Source organism: Tursiops truncatus, chromosome 13 (genome assembly GCF_011762595.2).
Source record: "Tursiops truncatus isolate mTurTru1 chromosome 13, mTurTru1.mat.Y, whole genome shotgun sequence".
Taxonomy (NCBI): Eukaryota; Metazoa; Chordata; class Mammalia; order Artiodactyla; family Delphinidae; genus Tursiops; species Tursiops truncatus.
The window spans coordinates 8550994-8571403 of NC_047046.1; the positions used below are offsets into that span (position 1 = coordinate 8550994).

Here is a 20410-nt window from a genome sequence, read left to right on the forward strand (position 1 = left end):
AGCTCTACGGAGGCCCGCTTAGGCTCTTCGCCGCCGTAAAGCGAAGTTGTTCTTTGGGAAATTGTGGTGGGGCGGTGGCCAAGATCGCGAAGTTTCCAAAAGTGCGGGCAACATCCGGGCGCCTGGGGCCCTCGAGCTGAGGCGCGCAGAGTGACTGACATTTTTAGGGATTGCAGTCATGCTGAAGTGCGGGATGAGCGGCAGTCAGGTGAAAGGTGCAGAGGCCTTTTTGACTTTCTGTGTAGAAAAGGGAAAGCCTAGGGTTCATGGGGAAGTTTCCACCATCGTCTAGTTTCTTGATCTTTGCCTTTCTGCCTAGGTGCTGAGGACACAAGGCCTGGCCACAGCCGGCACCCACCCACCCAGGGTCCTGTTAGCTTCTGAGGGGCGAATGACGGCCCATCTGCTTTTATTTATGCATAATATTTATATTCATAGGTGTCCATAAAATGAAGTTGCACTATCTGGACAAATATTGGAAGGGCAGCTTCAAACTCGGGACGATAGGACTGTGTGGGAAGTTGGGAAAAACAGTGCTTGGACAGTAGAAGTATTTTAGTGCCATGAGAAAAAAGCATAAACCTGTTTTTTTTCACCAAATTCTAGCATTTTTAATGTATGACCTGGGACAAGCCACGGAATCACTTCCGGGCTCAGTTTTCTTATTTGTAAAATGAGAATATTAACAGCATCTTCATTATAGGGTTTATTGTAGGAATAAAATGCAGGTAAAGAGCTCAGTAATGAATGGGAATGTATGAGAACTATTGTTTATTGTAAATGGTACTTTAAACATGTAAGTTACTCCAGAAAGTCTCTATTTAGAAAAGTAATGGTCATACAGATCATAACCTGAAAGTGATTATTGAAAGGCATCTTGTGTTGCAGCCGGCTTCCCCTGTGTTGACAACCTCTATGGAACAGTATTAATGAACAGGAAAGGGAAGCACAAGACCCCCCATTGTTGCATGTTCTCAGAGTTCTAGAAAGTTCTTTCTTGCAGTGTGTACCTTAGTTCTCAATAAGTGATAATTTGTATGATTGTTTAAATTTGTTTTTCCTCCGTAACTCTAAGCCCTGTGAGGGCAGGAGCTGTAAACCCGTCTTGTTCATTGCTATACCCGCATTACCTTGGCTTGTACCGTCCTTGGAACATACTAGGTGCTCAATAAATATTCATTGAATGAATGAAAGGTCTTCATTAGCTAGCTCCAGGAAGAAGTGGTGAATGTGAAGTGGTAAAAAGGGACAAACGCCTCTTTTTCTCCCCCTAGTCATCCTCTCTTTCTCAGTTTGAGGCCTGCACCCCCACTTCCGGCTGTGCCGTGCAGCTTGCGGGATCTTAGTTCCCCCACCAGGGATTGAACCTGGGCCCTTGGCAGTGGAATTGCGGCGTCCTAACCACCAGACCACCAGGGAATTTCCCCAACTCTGATTCTTTTTTTAATTTATTTATCTATTTATTTTTGGCTGCGTTGGGTCTTCGTTGCTGCGCGCGGGCTTTCTCTAGTTGCAGCGAGCGGGGGCTATTCTTCGTTGCGGTGCGCACGCTTCTCATTGCGGTGGCTTCTCTTGTTGTGGAGCATGGGTTTTAGGTGCGTGGGATTCAGTAGTTGTGGCACGTGGGCTCAGTAGTTGTGGCTCACGGGCTGTAGAGCGCAGGCTCAGTAGTTGTTGCTCCACGGCATGTGGCATCTTCCCGGACCAGGGCTCGAACCTGTGTCCCCTGCATTGGCAGGCGGATTCTTAATCACTGCGCCACCAGGGAAGCCAGCCAACTCTGATTCTTAAGCATGATAATCTGATTTTATGTTCTGAAATTATTTTTCCTTTTTTCTACTTTTCCATGGATTGATATGGCCATCCATTTTTATTGCATCATAGTATCCCATATCTGTTTGCCATATTTTTTACTTATAATTTATAAGAACACAAATGGTGTCATACCAGATAAGACCAATATTTCATCCAGCCCTGGCCTCTCTTTCTGACAGGGCATCTAACTGTGTTTTCTGGGAAGATCTGGCATGTTCTGTGCTCGAACATCAGAGATACATCTTGAATTCCTCTAATTTCTCTCTCATGACTTGTTTTGACTTTGCTGCCTGTGAAGTTATTAAAACCCTTCAAACCATCTCCTATATGCTCTGTTTTCACACTTTTGGGGGGTGGGGGTATACATTTATTTAAACCAAGTTTAAAAATGCATTAGTATGGAAACTGGCTTGCCACAATAGTTCCATGCAACACTGTGAACATATAGAAAGGAAGAATTTTGTTGCATTTTATTATTTCACACACTCACTCTGTGAATTTATTATTTTTTTAAATATTTACTTATATATTTGGCTGCGCTGGGTCTTAGTTGCAGCATGCAGGATCTAGATCTAGTTCCCGGGATCTAGTTCCCTGACTGGGGATCTAACCCAGGCCCCCTGCATTGGGAGGGCAGAGTCTTAGGCACTAGACCACCAGGGAAATCCCTCATTCTGTTAATTTATTGAGCACTTACTATGTGTCTGGCATTTTGCCAAGGGTATTATACCATATTTCTTAAAACAATTTGTAGCATTAGTCTATAAAACACTGTTCTTTATGAATTTATCTTGAGTCCTGTGAATGCTAAAGTAGTCCTATGATTTTATTGTTTGAGAAAAAGAATGTAAAAGGCACCTTTCTTTTTCTCCATAGTATTTGGGAAAGCGATCCAAGCACTCTCACGAATTAGTGATGAGCTGTGGGTAGACCCTTCTGAAAAAGGTGTAAGTAAGAAATTTAACTAATAGATTAAGGAAAAAAGAAGATGTTTATAAATCCCAGTCCAGATTGAATGTTAACTAGGAAATCCAGAAATTCTAATCAGCCCTTTCACTGTTCATCTTTATTTTACATATCTAAATACATTTAGAGCGTGGTAAACTTAAAAATCATACACAGTTGATTTAAGCCAGAAGAAACAAACTGGTGGTCAAGAGGCTAGACATGGCTTGCAGAAATGTTTTGTGGGGCCTGCACTATGTTTTTTTAAAAAAATGAAATAATATTCTAACAGTAATTGGGAGAGTCCACATAAAAATCTGAATTTCCTGATTCTGTTGAAAACTCAGAAGATCTGATAGTTTGGGGCCTGCATTCCCAAGTGGAAGTAGTTGGCTGACTAACAGTTTCTCCCTTTAGGCGAGGGAAAATTTTGCTGCAATCTTTTTACTCCCTTTTATATTGCCTTCTGCCACTTTGTGCTTTAAAGTTAAGGCCCCTGTGGGCATTTACATTTTTACAATTATAAATATGTTCTTGTTACCAAAAACAAACAAAGAAAAATACAATTTCAGCATGCAGGATTTTAGACTTAATACCTATATATAATATATTCCGTTTAGATGTGTGTACATATGAAAATTAAATGCACACTGTATAATGCAGTCCATATTACATCAGTACTATAACTTATGTGTATAATGTAGTCCATATCATGCAGTTCACATCCCATAGCCTTACTCGGACATACTTCAATGCGATGTTAAACATAATAGAATTTTTTAAATTAAAATTAAATTAAATTAAAATTTAAATTTAAAAATTTTTAAATTAATCATTAAAGTTGATTTTTTTCCTGTATAGCTATTATTTTATTTTTCTAGCTTGCTTTAAGATCTATGAATTCTTGTCGGTCAGCATATGGATGTGTCCTCTTCTCGCCTGTGTTTTTTCAACATTATCAATGGTCAACCTCGGTGAAAATGAATGATGGTGACACAATATCTAATTTAAATTGCAAATTGGGAATGAAGGTAAGAGTAAGTGGGCATGGTTTTCTCTTGCATTGTAGAAATATTCATTATATAGGGCATAACACCTATTCTGTACTTAATACTTGGTTTAAATGGCATGCAGGACAGTCTGTTCATTTACGAATATACTTACTCTTCTTTTGTTAGGTTGTTTTTAAACTAATGAAGCAACCATATTAAGTATGTGCTCTTCTATAATGTGTTTGTGTTACAGTCAATTCTGCCTATCTTTAGATGTCTGAATTCCCTCGAAAGAAATGTAGAGAAATGCAAAATATTTACCAGATCTGATAAGTGCAAAGTAGTTATTCAATTCTTCTGCAGACATGGTAGGTATAATTAAATCCAGTTTAAAGTATGTGTGTGTTTTGTTAATATTTTTCATGTTTAGAATATTCAAACTGCATATCAAGACTTCCCATTGCACTATTGCTTAGAATTTGTATAGTTTTGTGGTAGGGCGGTTATAAATATTATCTTGCTTGTCTCTGTAGAAGTACTGTGAGTTGATTGGTATTAATTATTTCCTTTTTTGGCTTGTCAGTGGCACAAGCTTTGCCTGCACACAGACCAATTTTTTAAATATCCATCTGAATTCTAACAATTGATTATTCTAAAATTAACTAGCTGCTTGATGATATTCTGTAAGACTGCCTTTGTAACAGTGTTCCTTGGAATGAACAGAAAAGAATAACGCCTACCTGTATTAAAAATGCTCCAGGAGGTAAATAGTATTTTATCTGGGGCTGAAAGAAGCATGGTAACTGGCCCAAGGTCACAGAACTAGTAAGTCACAGAGCCTGGATTTGAGTCCAGCCCCACAATAGTAGGAGCCAAAACCTTCATTCATTCTCGCTGCTACACCAAGAGATTTCCTGCCTCCCAGCCTTGCATGGTAGATATTCAAATGTTGTAGTCATATAGGATTTTACATGGTTAAATATGTATAGCATGGTGGTAAAGTGCATGGACTCTGGAGGTCAACAAGGTCTGGGGTGGAATCCTGCTCTGCCTCTTCCTTGCTGAGACATTGGGCGAATTATTTTACATCTTTGTGCCTCAGTTTCCCTATATGTAAAATGGGGACAATGGTAGTACCAGCCTTCTAGGGTTTTTGTGAAGATTCAATGAGTTACAGGAAGTTATAGTTCTAAAGTGTTTAAAGAAATACCTGGCATATTTTCTAAGAGTTAGCGCTAGTAATATTTATAATGATGGCTGCTATTTTATTTGAAGTTACCAGTTAGGAGTGTATGTTTTAAAAAATCTTGTATTTGTGGTATTGGTCCAAATCTTTTTATAGTGGAATGGTCTTCTGGAAGGTTATATTAGTGTTACGATTTATCTTATATTTCTTAATTTTATCTTACATTTATCTTAATATTTTTATTTCAGATCTTATTTATATTATATTCCTTAATTTTTCCCCTGCAAAATATCAATTTTTAACATTATGTTTTCCTTCTTTGAGCTTCAGTTCATGTTATAGCAGAATCATGTAAAGAGCATGATTAAAAGCCCAGCAAAGGTAGGGGGAGGGATAAATTAGGAGTTTGGGATTAAAATATACACACTACTATATATAAAATAGATAAACAACAAGGACCTACTGTATAGCACAGGGAACTATACTCAATATCTTGTAATAAGCTATAATAGAAAAGAATGTAAAAAAGAATAATATATATATATATGTATAACTGAATCACTTTGCTGTACACCTGAAACTAACACATTGTAAATCAACTATATTTCAGTAAAAATTAAAAAAAAAAAGCACACACACACACACACACAAAGCACCGCAAGCTCTGACATCTCACAGATTTGGATGTGGATTCTTCTATAATTCTTATTACCTTTGTGACAGTACATAAGCTCTCTGAACCTTCATTTTCTTTTCTCTAGAATGGGGATAATCTTACCTACCCTCAGATTCTGGGGTTGTTGTGAGGATGAAGTGAGATCACATGTGTAAAGCACTTAGTGTGGTGCCTGACACAGAGGCAGTACTGAATAGTCAGTGACTGATGTTATTACAATTATACTCATCCCTTATTTCCAGCTAGATTTTATTTTTTAATTTTTTATTAAAAAAATTTTTTTTTCGGCTGCACCGCGCAGCTTTCAGGATCTTAGTTCCCTGACTGGGGATTGAACCTGGGTCCTTGGCAGTGACAGCATGGAGTCCTAACCACTGGACCACCAGGGAATTCCCCAGCTAGATTTTAAACAACCAACTTTTCAGCTTCTTAAGTATGTCTCAAGTGGCTTGATTAATGTCCAATACATATTTGTGACTGGTTGATTTTTAATAGCTTTTGTAGGGAAGTTGTATGAGTTAGGATGCTATGTCAGTGGTCCCCAACATTTTTGGCACCAGGGACCGGTTTCGTGGAAGACAATTTTTCCACAGACGGGGCTGGGGGGATTGGGATGGTTCAGGCAGTAAAGCCAGCGATGGGTAGCAATGGGGCTCAGCTGCCACTCACCTCCTGCTGTGCGGCCCAGGAGGTGGGGGTGGGGGGGGATGGGGACCCCTGCTTTAAGTTACAAATAACAGGGAAAAGAAAAAACCACCCAGAAAATCCAACTCAAACTGACTTAAACAATAAGGAGGAATTTTGGCTCATGTAAACTAAAAGTTCAAAATTAGGTCATAGGTGTGTTTTGATCCAGGCTGCAGCAGCTGCTGCTGCTTCTTTTTAAAATTCTCTCAGGTCTGCATTCCTCTATGTGATTTATAGTAAGACCAGCTTCTCTTATAAACTTTTTTTTTTTAACATCTTTATTGGAGTATAATTGCTTTACAGTGGTGTGTTAGTTTCTGCTGTATGACACAGTGAATCAGCTATGCATATACATATATCCCCATATCTCCTCCCTCTTGACGTCTCCCTCCTCTTATAAATTTTTAATAATGAGGTGACTTCTAGCAGCAGCAGCAGCTGGGGCTACATGCTTGCTCTTTCACATCTGGGGGAGTGAGAGCCATACTTCATACATGCACTGAACAAAAGTGCTTGACTTTGCTCTGATTGGACCAACCTAAACTAATCCTGGGGAGCCAGGGGAACTCCATTCTCTAATTGCCTTGGCTTATTGCCATATGTGGACCAAATTCAATTGCAAGGGGGATAAGATTACATCAATTGATTTATACCAATGAGGGCCCACAAGTGATACTGGAAGTGAAGTCAGTCCCACCCAAACCTCATGGCTGCTACATAACAGGGAAGGATGGCTCAGGAAGGAAGGGGGAAGTAGGGGATAGATGCTGATACCCAGTAATTGGGGTAAATAGTTATACTTTCCAAAACTGTATGTACCCAGGAAATTATGTTTGCAATTTTATTTTTATAATCTGGTGGAGAAACATCGGTCAAATTTAGTTGAGAAAAATCACCTGGGCAGAGATATCCAATAAACTGCTAGAAATACATATTTGGAACTGGGAAGAAATTAAAGACAGTGAAGTAAATTTGGCTCTCTTATTGATAGAAAACAATTGCAAAGGCATGAGCCACTAAAAAAGACTAACCTCTCTGAATCTAACCATAAATGGTTTCCAGAACGGTGATTTCTTAGGTTATTTAGCATCTGCTAATAGGAAAAAAAAAAAGTGATTTATGTCATCAAGAACCAAGGTTCATATGAAATATTTACCTGCCTAATAATAATTCTATCAATTCTCTGTATTGTCATTGGCACTGGCCCCAGAGTGGCTAAAAATGAGTCAGTGAATTGTCCCTGAAGAACATGCTCTGATCTAAGGCACCTGCTAATAAGTTCTGTCCTGCTCAAGAAGACAGATCTCCGACAGAGAGGGGCTTCCATACGAGCGGTGCACTGGCTATTGAGTGAAAATAAAACCCTGATTCATACATGTATATTAATGACATGGTGTCAAGAGGGCAGAATTTCCACTTCTCGGTTTTAAGGTTTTGTAAAAGGGCATTCTACAGATATGCTAATGACTTTAAACTTGCATAACAGTGAACTTAAAGGGATTGGGAAACATTTGCCAACTTATAAGTATCACTAACCTCTGAAATTCCAAACCCCACAAATGGAACATCTCCAAAATAATGCTTGTTCCTTAGCTGTACCTCTTTAAGTTTGAAAGAGTTCTCTGGAGCCACTGAGGGAAGTTGCAAATTGAGCTATGAAACGGCAAGCAGAATTCTATCATAGCATCAGGTATGCCATGGCTGGCAGCTGATGGCATAAGGCAGTGCTCCTCAAGCCGTCCATGGACTGGCTGCTGGACCTCAAATTGTCTGTTACTGGTCTGTGAGAAGATAAGGAGCTTATGTCAGAATTTAAGTCAACCACATTACTAGGCATTCTCTTTAGTTCAGCTGTTTTGTTTTTGTTTCAATAGTGAGATTTCTCAATGAAGGAAGAGATTCTGGTGAAAATTCCTTGTCTCTTATAGTCCAATACTTTGTGCAGCATTAGATAAAATCAATAATGATACAGAGGAAACAGGACTTCTAAATTTTTATCCTGTTTGCATTCTATCAAGGAAAATTATTATTAAGCTGGAAGACTAGAAAAACCACAATGAAGAGGTACACCAAGCCAAGCTGCTTTAGAAAGAGCACAGTGGGCTCGTGCCCCGGTCCGGGAGGACACCGCGTGCCTCGGAGCGGCTGGGCCCGTGAGCCATGGCCGCTGGGCCTGCGCGTCCGGAGCCTGTGCTCCGCGGCGGGAGGGGCCACAACAGTGAGAGGCCCGCGTGCTGCAGAAAACAAAAACAAAAAACAAACAAAAAAGAGCACAATGGATGTACTTGGGGCAACAGATTCATAGGAGAGAAAGGTGAAGAGGAAGGGCTATCTAGGTGGTAGCATCACATGTGGGTAAATTTCTTTTTTTTTTAAACGTCTTTATTGGAGTATAACTGCTTTACAATGGTGTGTTAGTTTCTGCTTTTATAACAAAGTGAATCAGCTATACATATACATATATCCCCATATCTCCTCCCTCTTGCGTCTCCCTCCCCCCTCCATATCCCACCCCTCTAGGTGGTTACAAAGCACCCAGTTGATCTCCCTGTGCTATGCGGCTGCTTCCCACTAGCTATCTATTTTATAATTAGTAGTATATATAAGTCCATGCCATTCTCTCACTTCGTCCCAGCTTACCCTTCCCCTGCCCGTGTCCTCAAGTCCATTCTCTACATCTGCGTCTTTATTCCTGCCCTGCCCCTAGGTTCTTCATAACCATTTTTTTTTTTTAGATTCCATATATATGTGTTAGCATACAGTATTTGTTTTTCTCTTTCTAACTTACTTCACTCTGTATGACAGACTCTAGGTCCATCCACCTCACTACAAATAACTCAATTTCGTTTCTTTTTATGACTGAGTAATATGCCATTGTATATATGTGCCACATCTTCTTTATCCATTCATCTGTCGATGGACATTTAGGTTGGTCCCATGTCCTGGCTATTGTAAATAATGCTGCAATGAACACTGTGGTACATGACTCTTTTTGAATTACGGTTTTCTCAGGGTGTATGCCCAGTAGTGGGATTGCTGGGTCGTATGGTTGTTCTGTTTTTAGTTTTTTAAGGAACCTCCATACTGTTCTCCATAGTGGGTGTATCTACTTACATTCCCACTGACAGTGCAAGAGGGTTTCCTTTTCTCCACACCCTCTCCAGCATTTATTGTTTGTAGATTTTTTGATGATGGCCATTCTGACTGGTGTGAGGTGATACCTCATTGTAGTTTTGATTTGCATTTCTCTAATGATTAGTGATATTGAGCATTCTTTCACATGTTTGTTGGCTATCTGTATATCTTCTTTGGAGAAATGTCTATTTAGGTCTTCTGTCTATTTTTGGATTGGGTTGTTTGTTTTTTTGATATTGAGCTGCATGAGCTGCTTGTAAATTTTGGAGATTAATCCTTTGTCGTTTGCAAATATTTTCTTCATTTGCAAATATTTTCTCCCATTCTGAGAATTGTCTTTTCGTCTTGTTTATGGTTTCCTTTGCTGTGCAAAAGGTTTTAAGTTTCATTAGGTCCCATTTGTTTATTTTTGTTTTTATTTCCATTTCTCTAGGAGGTGGGTCAAAAAGGATCTTGCTGTGATTTATGTCATAGAGTGTTCTGCCTATGTTTTCCTCTAAGAGTTTTATAGTGTCTGGCCTTACATTTAGGTCTTTAATCCATTTTGAGTTTATTTTTGTATATGGTGTTAGGGAGCATTCTAATTTCATTCTTTTACATGTAGCTGTCCAGTTTTCCCAGCACCACTTATTGAAGAGGCTGTCTTTTCTTCATTGTATGTTTTTGCCTTCAAATCAAAAATAAGGTGACCATATGTGTGTGGGTTTATCTCTGGGCTTTCTATCCTGTTCCATTGATCTATATTTCTGTTTTTGTGCCAGTACCATACTGTCTTGATTACTGCAGCTTTGTAGTATAGTCTGAAGTCAAGGAGCCTGATTCCTTGACTTGACTTTTCTTTCTTAAGATTGCTTGGCTAGGGCTTCCCTGGTGGCGCAGTGGTTGAGAGTCCGCCTGCCGATGCAGGGGACACAGGTTTGTGCCCTGGTCCGGGAAGATCCCACATGCCGCGGAGTGGCTGGGCCCGTGAGCTATGGCTGCTGAGCCTGTGCGTCCAGAGTCTGTGCTCCGCAACGGGAGAGGCCACAACACTGAGAGGCCCGCGTACTGCCAAAAAAAAAAAAAAAAGATTGCTTGGCTATTCGGGGTCTTTTGCGTTTCCATACAAATTGTGAAATTTTTTGTTCTAGTTCTGTGAAAAATGCCATTGGTAGTTTAATAGGGATTGCATTGAATCTGTAGATTGCTTTGGGTAGTATAGTCATTTTCACAGTGTTGATTCTTCCAATCCAAGAACATGATATATCTCTCCATCTGTTGGTATCATCTTTAATTTCTTTCATCAGTGTCTTATAGTTTTCTGCATACAGGTCTTTTGTCTCCTTAGGTAGGTTTATTCCTAGGTATTTTATTCTTTTTGTTGCAATGGTAAATGGGAGTGTTTCCTTAATTTCTCTTTCAGGTTTTTCATCATTAGTGTATAGGAATGCAAGAGATTTCTGTGCATTAATTTTGTATCCTGCTGCTTTACCAGATTCATTGATTAGCTCTAGTAGTTTTCTGGTAGCATCTTTAGGATTCTCTCTATATAATATCATGTTATCTGCAAACAGTGACAGCTTTACTTCTTCTTTTCTGATTTGGATTCCTTTTATTTCTTTTTCTTCTCTGATTGCTGTGGCTAAAACTTACAAAACTATGTTGAATAATAGTGGTGAGAGTGGGCAACCTTGTCTTGTTCCTGATCTTAGTGGAAATGGTTTCAGTTTTTCACCATTGAGAACAATGTTGGCTGTGGGTTTGTCATGTATGGCCTTTATTATGTTGAGGTGAGTTCCTTCTATGCGTACTTTCTGGAGGGTTTTTATCATAAATGTGTTGAATTTTGTCAAAAGCTTTCTCTGCATCTATTGAGATGACCATATGGTTTTTCTCCTTCAATTTGCTAATATGGTGTATCACATTGATTTATTTGCATATATTAAAGAATCCTTGCATTCCTGGGATAAACCCCACTCAATCATGGTGTATGATCCGTTTAATGTGCTGTTGGATTCTGTTTGCTAGTATTTTGTTGAGGATTTTTGCATCTATGTTCATCAGTGATATTGGCCTGTAGTTTTCTTTCCTAGTGACACCTTTGTCTGGTTTTGGTATCAGGGTGATGGTGGCCTCGTAGAATGAGTTTGGGAGTGTTCCTCCCTCTGCTATATTTTGGAAGAGTTTGAGAAGGATAGGTGTTAGCTCTTCTCTAAATGTTTGACAGAATTTGCCTGTGAAGGCATCTGGTCCTGGGCTAAATTTCTAATAGTCAGAAATGGGAAGGCATTCTATGATGAGGGAGCAGTGTGGTCAAAGGTATAGACTGCAAGTGTTTAGTGTGTGTTAAGGAAAAAGGGGAAGGAAGTGTTTAGCGTGTGTTAAGGAAAGTGTTTAGCGTGTGTTAAGCAAGTGTTTAGCGTGTGTTTAGCGTGTGTTTAGCGTGTGTTAAGGAAAAAGGGGAAGGAAGCAAGTAGCAAGAAAAAAAGCATCAGGGATGACAAAGAAATAAGGCATTTCTCAGCTTGGACATCCTCGGCAATGCCAATAGAACATTCACCCAAGTCAGGTATTTGTTATAGAGATATGATTGTGCTTGTATATGCATGGGCTATTTCTGAAGAATACCTAAGAAACTGGTAACCGTAGTTACCTCTGAGTAGGGTACTGGGGTGGCAGGAGTCAGAGGTGGAGGGTGACTTATTTTCACTGTCTATTCTTTGGTATCTTTTGAATTTTATACCATGTACATCTATTACCTTCTATTACCTATCCATCTAAAAGTAACTTGAAAATATTTTTTAAAATAGGTAAGATATGCTTTTGTAAGGTAAGATAAACTTTTGAGCTTTGTGTCTTCCCAAAATAGTAGCCACAGTAATCCCTTTAAAATAGGTCAGATTATGTTACTCCAGTGCTTAAAACTCTCAAAAAGCTCACCATTTTACCCAAGGTAAAAGCCGAAGATCTTACAATGGCCAGTAAGATACCACATGATCTGGGAGTCCCAGGCTGGGTCCCTGTTCCCTCTGCCTAGCAAGCTCCTCCAGATAGCACATGGCTGGCTCTTTCAAAGACCTCCTTCAGTCTTGCTCAAATGGCATTTTTTCCATGAGGTCTTTCTTGACCTCCTTATTTGAAATTGCTGCCCACCACCACCGGCACTCCCCAGCCCCCTTTCAGCTTTCCTTTTTTCCTGTGCTACTTATCACTATGTGACAGACCAATTATTTTACTTTTTCTTTTTTTGGCTGCACCGCACGGCATGCAGGATCTTAGTTCCCCAACCAGGGAGCAAACCTGTGCCCCCTGCAGTGAAAGCGCAGTCTTAACAACTGGACCACCAGGGAAGTACTGCTTTTGATTTTCTTATTGTTTGCCTCCCTTCGCTAGAATGTAAGCTCTGTGAGGTCAGAAATTTTTGTCTGAGTTGTTCTTTGCTAGTCCACAGCTCCCAAATTCATCCCTGTGTGTTTCCCTACTTTGAATCTCAGCTGGCCTTGGAGTTGCTTTTATATCAATAGAATGCACTAGAAGTGATGTTGTGTGAGTTCCGAGCCTAGGCCTCAAGAGGCCTGTCAGCTTCCACTGTTAAACTAAGAACATTTTCATCAGCATGAGAATAAGCACAGCCCAGCGAAGACTCCTGGAAGATAGGAGACCATGTGGTGAGAGGCCCCAGCCATCCCGGCTGTCCCTGTTGTCCCAACTGTGAGGCCCCAGATATGAATATGAGGCCATTCAAAATGATCCAGCCACAGCTAAGCCAACCCAAACCAGAGGAGCCGCTCAGCTGAATTGTTAGAAATAACAAATGTTTGTTATTTTGAGCCACTAAATTTCTGATTAAATTTTGTGGTTTGTTATCCATTAAAAACCAACTGATCAGGAATTCCTTGATGGCGCAGTGGTTAAGAATCCGCCTGCCAATGCAGGGGACACAGATTAGAGCCCTGGTCCGGGAAGATCCCACATGCCGCGGAGCAACTAAGCCCGTGAGCCACAACTACTGAGCCCGTGTGCCACAACTACTGAAGCCTGCACACCTAGAGCCCATGCTCTGCAACAAGAGAAGCCACTGCAAGGAGAAACCCGCGCACCACAATGAAGAGTAGCCCCCACTCGCCGCAACTAGAGAAAGACCGCATGCAGCAACAAAGACCCAACACAGCCAAAAAAATAATTAATTAATTAAAAAAAAAAAAAAAACTAAGTGGTCAGGGACTTCCCTGGTGGTCCAGTGGTTAAGACTCTGCACTCCCAATGCAGGGGGCACAGTTTCGATCCCTGGTCACGAAGGTCACACATGCCTCACTGTGCGGTCAAAAAAAAAACCCAACAAAACAAAAGAAAAGAAAAACTGATCAGCCTTGTACATAGTAAGAGCTCAGTAAATATTTATGAAAATAATAAATATTGCTGTTGTTATTAATTCAGTTAAAAAATAAGTTCAGAAATGTTTATAGTGAATCCTTTTGATTCTTATTATAACATTATTATGCTGTAGAAAGTTATAGCCCACCTGGATTTTATTACACGGGCTCCATATTCAAACTCAGATTCAGAAAAAAAAAAGAGAGATAAAGCAAACTTAGATTCAAATTCTAGCTATACTTGTTAAAACAGCATAGCCTTGAAGTCATTTAACAGAGCTAGAGCTATACTTTCCTCTTCTGAGATCAAGTACCTATCCCATAGGCATATTGTGAGGATCAGAGGTAATGTACGTACAACATATCCTGCAGTTGCCGGTACATTGGGCCGTAGCCATTATTGCTCCACACTCCTCTCCTCCTCTCAGAGGGAAAGAATTCACAGACCGGATGCTCACGTTTTACTTTTAAAGTTCCCATCCAAAAATATTAGTTTGGATGAAAAATACTGAAAAAGAATCATAGACATATGATCTGTAGTGGGCAATTACTATTTTACACACAATTTAAGAAATTACCTGTATTTCAAAAGAATGTGGGAACTCTACTGCCTAATTGGTTGGAGGGTGTGACATGTTACATGGTGTCCACTAGGGAGCGATAAACACATGCATTAAGGGATAGTGCTTCTTGTAAGCTTTGTGCACCTGTCAGATATTAAATATTACTTTAATTTTATTATTTTAATCTGGCTCTGAAACTTAAAGACTTTAAAAAATCTGTTAATTTTGCACTTAAAATTATTAACGGGTTGCTTTATTATTTTTAAGGTATTAAAAGGATTCATAATTTGTGTTTTCAAGAAAGTCAGCCTTTGCAAGTTATTTTTGAAAAGAATATGTGTTCTAATACACTAGTGATTCAACCAAGGTAATGAGTTCTCTGTTGTTTATTTTTATTTTTCTGAATATATTATGGTCACAGAGTAAAGAATTAATAGCCTAGAGCTTTTAAATCAGTTACATTTTTTTAAGCTAACACTGGACTTGTAGAAATCACCTTAAAGGATCAAGAGGAAACCTTGAGAAAGGTAAAAGTAGATAATAATAACTGCCTAATGGTAGAAATAATAATTTAGTGGCCAAAATGTTCTAGAAGTATCCCATCAGTGGCTTTCTACGTCAAGTGGTATTAAGAGAAAAATATATTATCTAATAATACTTTGCATTTATATGGTTCCTTCTATCTGAGTCTTAACACACACAGCATGAGGAAATTTTAACACTTTTTACATGAGCTGATTTTATCCCTAAGTGTTTGTTTGTTTGTTTGTTTTTTCTAGAGAATGAGTGGGACATATTTGTCAGTGAAAGGTACTCAATTTTTCAGTTAAGCTGTAGCTTAAACATTAATTACTTTGTAAGCCAAAAGATATTTTATCCTTATTGTTTTTTAAATTACAAAAGAAATACATGCTCCTTGCAATACATCTAAAATTTATAGAAGAGTGCAGAGATGAAAAATGGAAGTCTTTCTCCTCTACTTGCCACATATATCCCACTTGGCAGGGGTTTAACATCTATTAACAATTTGGTGTAATCCTTCTATATCATCTTCTATTTATAGCCAGTCTTTCTATAACTTTCTTTTTCCCTATAGCTATGGATATCTTTCTTTCTCTCTTTTTCTCCTTCTCTCTCAAATTTATATCACCTACTAGACACATACATAGTTTTTTAAAAGAAAATGTCCTACTATCCTTATTGTTTGGCAACTTCCTTTTTTAGTGTCTATGTCAGTTTAAATCAATTTTTTTTTTTTTTTTTTTTGCGGTACGCGGGCCTCTCGCTGCTGTGGCCCCTCCCGTTGCGGAGCACAGGCTCCGGATGCGCAGGCTCAGCGGCCATGGCTCACAGGCCCAGCCGCTCCGCGGCATGTGGGATCTTCCCGGACCAGGGCACGAACCCGTGTCCCCTGCATCGGCAGGCGGACTCTCAACCACTGCGCCACCAGGGAAGCCCTAGTTAAATCAATTTTATTCTTTTTAATGATTGCATAATTTTTACTTGTATGAGTGAACCATAATTTAGTTACACATTACCCTATTTGTGAAAAAGTTGGTTGTTTCCGACTTTTTGCCATCACAAACAATGCTGCTAGTAGTGCATAAGATAGTGTATTAGTTACCTATTTCTGTGAAGCAAATTTCCCCATAACTTAAAGCTTTAAAAAAACCCAGACATTTATTACTTCAAAATAATAAGTGTGACTTAGCTGGGTGCTTTTGGCTCAAGGTTTCTCATGAGGTTGAAGTCAAGCCATCGGCCAGGGCTGTGGTCTCATCTGAAGGCTGAACTTGGAGAATTTCACTCCCAAGCTCACTGACATGACTGTGGGAGGCCTCAGAAAGTCAGCTTCTAAGCTCACCCATGTGGTTGCTGGTAGACCTCAGTTCCTCACCATGCAGGCCTCTTTGTAGGCTGGCCGATTGTCCTCACAACATGGTACCTGGTAACGAGAGAGAGAGAGAGAGAGAGAGAGAGAGAGAGAGAGAGAGGAGAGAGAGAGAGAGAGAGAGAGAGAGAGGGAGAGAGGGAGAGAGGGAGAGAGGGAGAGAGGGGGAGAGAGAGAGAGAGAGAGAGAGAGAGAGAGAGAGAGAGGGAGAGAGAGAGAGAGAGAGAAAGAGAGAAGGAAACTCCTATTATGGAAGACATAGTCTTTTTTTTTAATATAAAAAAAGTCATTTTTTGGTGTTTATTTTATTACTAGGGAGTTTGAGCATCTTTTCATATATTTATTAGCAATTTGTATTTTTCTTCCTTTTTGAATTGCACATTCATATTGTCATTTCTGGTATCAGGTTGTTTAGTATCTTGTACAACACCTCTCCCTTAACACTGGAAAAGTTTCCAGATTAATTTGGTAGGTGTTCCTGACATTTTGGCATTGAGAAACTCTGCTAATCTAATGTCTATTAGCAGGTTAACACTAACATTACAGAAATTGTAAGAATCTCATTTTTATCTGACCTCACCTCAATTTAAAAAATAGGCCAGGGCTTCCCTGGTGGCACAATGGTTAAGAATCCGCCTGCCAGTGCAGGGGACATGGGTTTGAGCCCTGGTCCGGGAAGATCCCACATGCTGTGGAGCAGCTAAGCCCCTGTAACACAGCTACTGAGCCTGCGTTCTAGAGACCGTGAGCCACAACCACCGAGCCCACGTGCCACAACTACTGAAGCCCACGTGCCTAGAGCCCGTGCTTTCGCAACAAGATAAGCCACCACAATGAGAAGCCCGCGCACCACAACGAAGAGTAGCCCTGGCTCGGCGCAACTAGAGAAAGCCTGTGCGCAGCAATGAAGAACAAAACAAAATAAACAAAAAATAGGCCAGAACTTTTAATGCAATAATAAAAAGATAATAAGTAACCTAACTAAAAAATGGGCAAAGGATTTGAATGGACATTTTTCCAAAGAATGTATGCAAATGGCCAACAAGTACATGAAAAGGATGATCAACACCATTTGTTGTTAGGGAAATGCAAATCAAACAATTTTAAATCTGTGAATTGTGTAGAACGTGAGTTATATCTCAATAAAGGTGTTTTTAAAAAGCGAGCCCAGGGCTTCCCTGGTGGCGCAGTGGTTGAGAGTCCGTCTGCCGATGCATGGGAGACGGGTTTGTGCCCCGGTGCGGGCAGATCCCACATGCCGCGGAGCGGCTGGCCCGTGAGCCATGGCCGCTGAGCCAGCGAGTCCGCAGCCTGTGCTCCACAACGGGAGAGGCCACAACAGTGAGAGGCCCGCGTACTGCAAAAAAAAAAAAAAAAAAAAGGGAGCCCAGGATGAAAGGACATTTGGGATGTCAGGACAACCTTGAAAGAAATAGTTAATAATCTAGGACAAGTGACAAAGGGAAAGAGAATACAGGCAGCAGACTGCTTGTAAACCTCTACCCCTCGACTGCGTCTCCAGCATAGTTCACCCCAGTTCTGTTTGAACATCTCCATTTTCTACTATCTCCCTTAGGAGTATGATCCCAGGTCATTTTTGTTAAAAAATGTATTGGGGATGTGAAAGCATAGCATTAAAGATATTTTATTCTAGTGTTTGGTTTATTCTGCAGTTTTCACATGTTTTACTTAGACTATATTTTGCTATTCTCTTGGCCTTCAAATGATGTTGTAATTCTTTCTTTTTTTTTGGCTGCAGCCGAGCGGCTTTCAGAATCTTAGTTCCCTGACCAAGGATTGATCCCAGCCCCCATCAGTGAAAGTGCCGGGTCCTAACCACTGGACCGCCAGGGGATTCCTAATGTTGTAATTTTAAGATATACTAAAAATATACCAGCTCATATAGAAGAATGAAGATAGGTCTTTTGGGTAGATTTTTCTAAATCCAGGACAATTAACCTATTTATTTCCAGGTTAAAGATGAGTCCCATTTAATATGATAATTTCTTTGTTTGTTCTTCAAATAATGTACTACTGTTCCTTACATTTTATAGAGTGCTTGCTGAGGCAACTGTTCTTTTTACATCGAGTCAAGAGGAAGTTACTCTTGCTGTTACTCCACTGAACGTTTGCATTAAGAGTTCTAATGAGGAATCAATGGGTAAGGATTATATCTGTCACTGTGCTTTGATGGAATATTACTTCCTGGCTTTCCTGATAACTGTACGGTTATACAGTAAATATTAGTGACATAATACTTTTTCTCGTCTAAAAGGCAGTAAAATGTAGAAAGATCATTAAAATTTTTAAGAAACCTGAGAAATTTGTCACAATCAGTAATTAAAATACTTGACTTTGAAATTCAGATTGTTTTATAATTAGGAGAATGGGACTTCTCTGGTTACACAGTGGTTAAGAACCACTGGGCCAATGCAGGGGACACAGGTTCAAGCCCTGGTCCGGGAAGATCCCACATGCCGCAGAGCAACTAACTCATGAGCCACAACTACTGAGCCCGAGTGCCACAACTACTGAAGCCCGCATGCCTAGAGCCTGTGCTCCGCAACAAAGAGAAGCCACCGCAATGAGAAACCTGTGCACCGTGAGGAACAGTAGCCCCTGCTCTCCGCAACTAGAGAAAGCCTGCACGCAGCAATGAAGACCCAACACAGCCAAAAATAAATAAATAAATAAATGTATTAAAAAAATAAAATTAGAATGGTTACCGAGAAAAATATTTTTTCAGTTAAAGTTTTAAGGTCTATTTCTCATCCTTTGTATTTAGCATAAAGAAAAATTAAGAGGCCAGCAATCCAGTTGAGATGATCTTTGACCACATAAAAAGGAAAAGTAGGGCTTCCCTGGTGGTGCAGGGGTTGAGAGTCCGCCTGCCGATGCAGGGGACACGGGTTCGAGCCCCGGTTCGGGAAGATCCCACATGCCGCGGAGCGGCTGGGCCCATGAGCCATGGCCGCTGAGCCTGCGCGTCCGGAGCCTGTGCTCCACAACGCAAGAGGCCACAACAGTGAGAGGCCCGCGTACCGCAAAAAAAAAAAAAAAAAAAAAAGGAAAAGTAACTTTAAGTTAGAAATGTAAGATATTCCAGATGGCAAATATATAGGACAGAAAATATGAATATTTCTTAATGAATGAAATATTATTTTTTATAAATTTATTTGTTTTATTTTTGGCTGCGTTGGGTCTTTGTTGCTGTGCGCGGGCTTTCTCTAGTTGTGGTGAGTGGGGGCTACTCTTCCTCGCAATGCATGGGCTTCTCATTGCTGTGGCTTCTCTTGTTGTGGAGCGCGGGCTCTAGGTGCGTGGGCTTCAGTAGTTGTGGCACGTGGGCTCAGTAGTTGTGGTGCACAGGCTTAGTTGATCTGCAGCATGTGGGACCTTCCTGGACCAGGGCTCAAACCCGTGTCCTCTGCATTGGCAGGGGGATTCTTAACCACTGCACCACCAGGGAAGCCCCAACGTGAATATTAAGTCAGCTCTTCTAAGAGTTATACAGATGGAATGGGGAAACTAAAGCATGATTAAGTCAGGAGTTTTGCTATTAAGGAAATTTACTAGGGTATTATGGGCACCACTTGTCTGAGACTCTTTGACCTTGGATTTTTTTTTTTTTTTTTTTTGGTGATAGCAGTAAAGAAAGAATACAAAGGAAGAAACATTATTTTGAAGTGAAAAACCAGTATAACCAGGGCTTAAGTTGGGTCAGACGACTTTGCAGGGTCTAGTTTGTGCCAGGTTCTGTTCTAAATGGTTTACATTTCTGAATCCATTTGATCTTTGTAACAAGTCTGTGATGTAAGTACTATTAGTATACATTTTCTATATGAAGAATATGAAGCACAGAGAAACTAAGTGGCTTGCCTGCTGTCACATAGTTAATAAGTGGTGGATTATAATCTGAATATAGACTGTCAGGCTCCAGGGCTTAGTCTCATTACCACTGTGCTCTTATTGCTTCTCTCAAAGTCCCATCTAGCATTCTGTTTTGGCACTCAGGGGTGCATGATCTGGAAAATATATGCTTGGCTAGTGAAAGGGTCTGTTTTATATTCATAATGCCATCTCTGAATAAATGGCCATTTATTCAGACACTGTCCCTTGTAAGAAGCTTTCTAATGAGTAGTTATGGTTGACTGGGGACCCAATTGTT

At 40.1% G+C, this 20410-nt stretch overlaps 1 protein-coding gene across 6 annotated transcripts in view; it reads left to right on the plus strand.

Annotated features, from left to right (window-relative positions):
• Positions 1-48: 48 nt before the first annotated feature.
• RAD9B (RAD9 checkpoint clamp component B) overlaps positions 49-20410 on the plus strand; it is a 34854-nt gene continuing 14492 nt past the window's right edge. The window contains exons 1-6 of one of the 6 annotated variants that reach the window (XM_019950372.3): positions 49-215; positions 2692-2762; positions 3642-3791; positions 4006-4120; positions 14619-14718; positions 18297-18403. In XM_019950372.3, the coding sequence (XP_019805931.1) occupies positions 179-215; positions 2692-2762; positions 3642-3791; positions 4006-4120; positions 14619-14718; positions 18297-18403 (580 nt within the window). In that variant the 5' untranslated portion in view covers positions 49-178. Of the gene's footprint in view, positions 216-2691; positions 2763-3621; positions 3792-4002; positions 4121-14618; positions 14719-18296; positions 18404-20410 lie in introns of those variants that run through there. The other 5 variants (XM_073790074.1, XM_033836882.2, XM_033836883.2 and 2 more) reach the window with 5 other exon arrangements.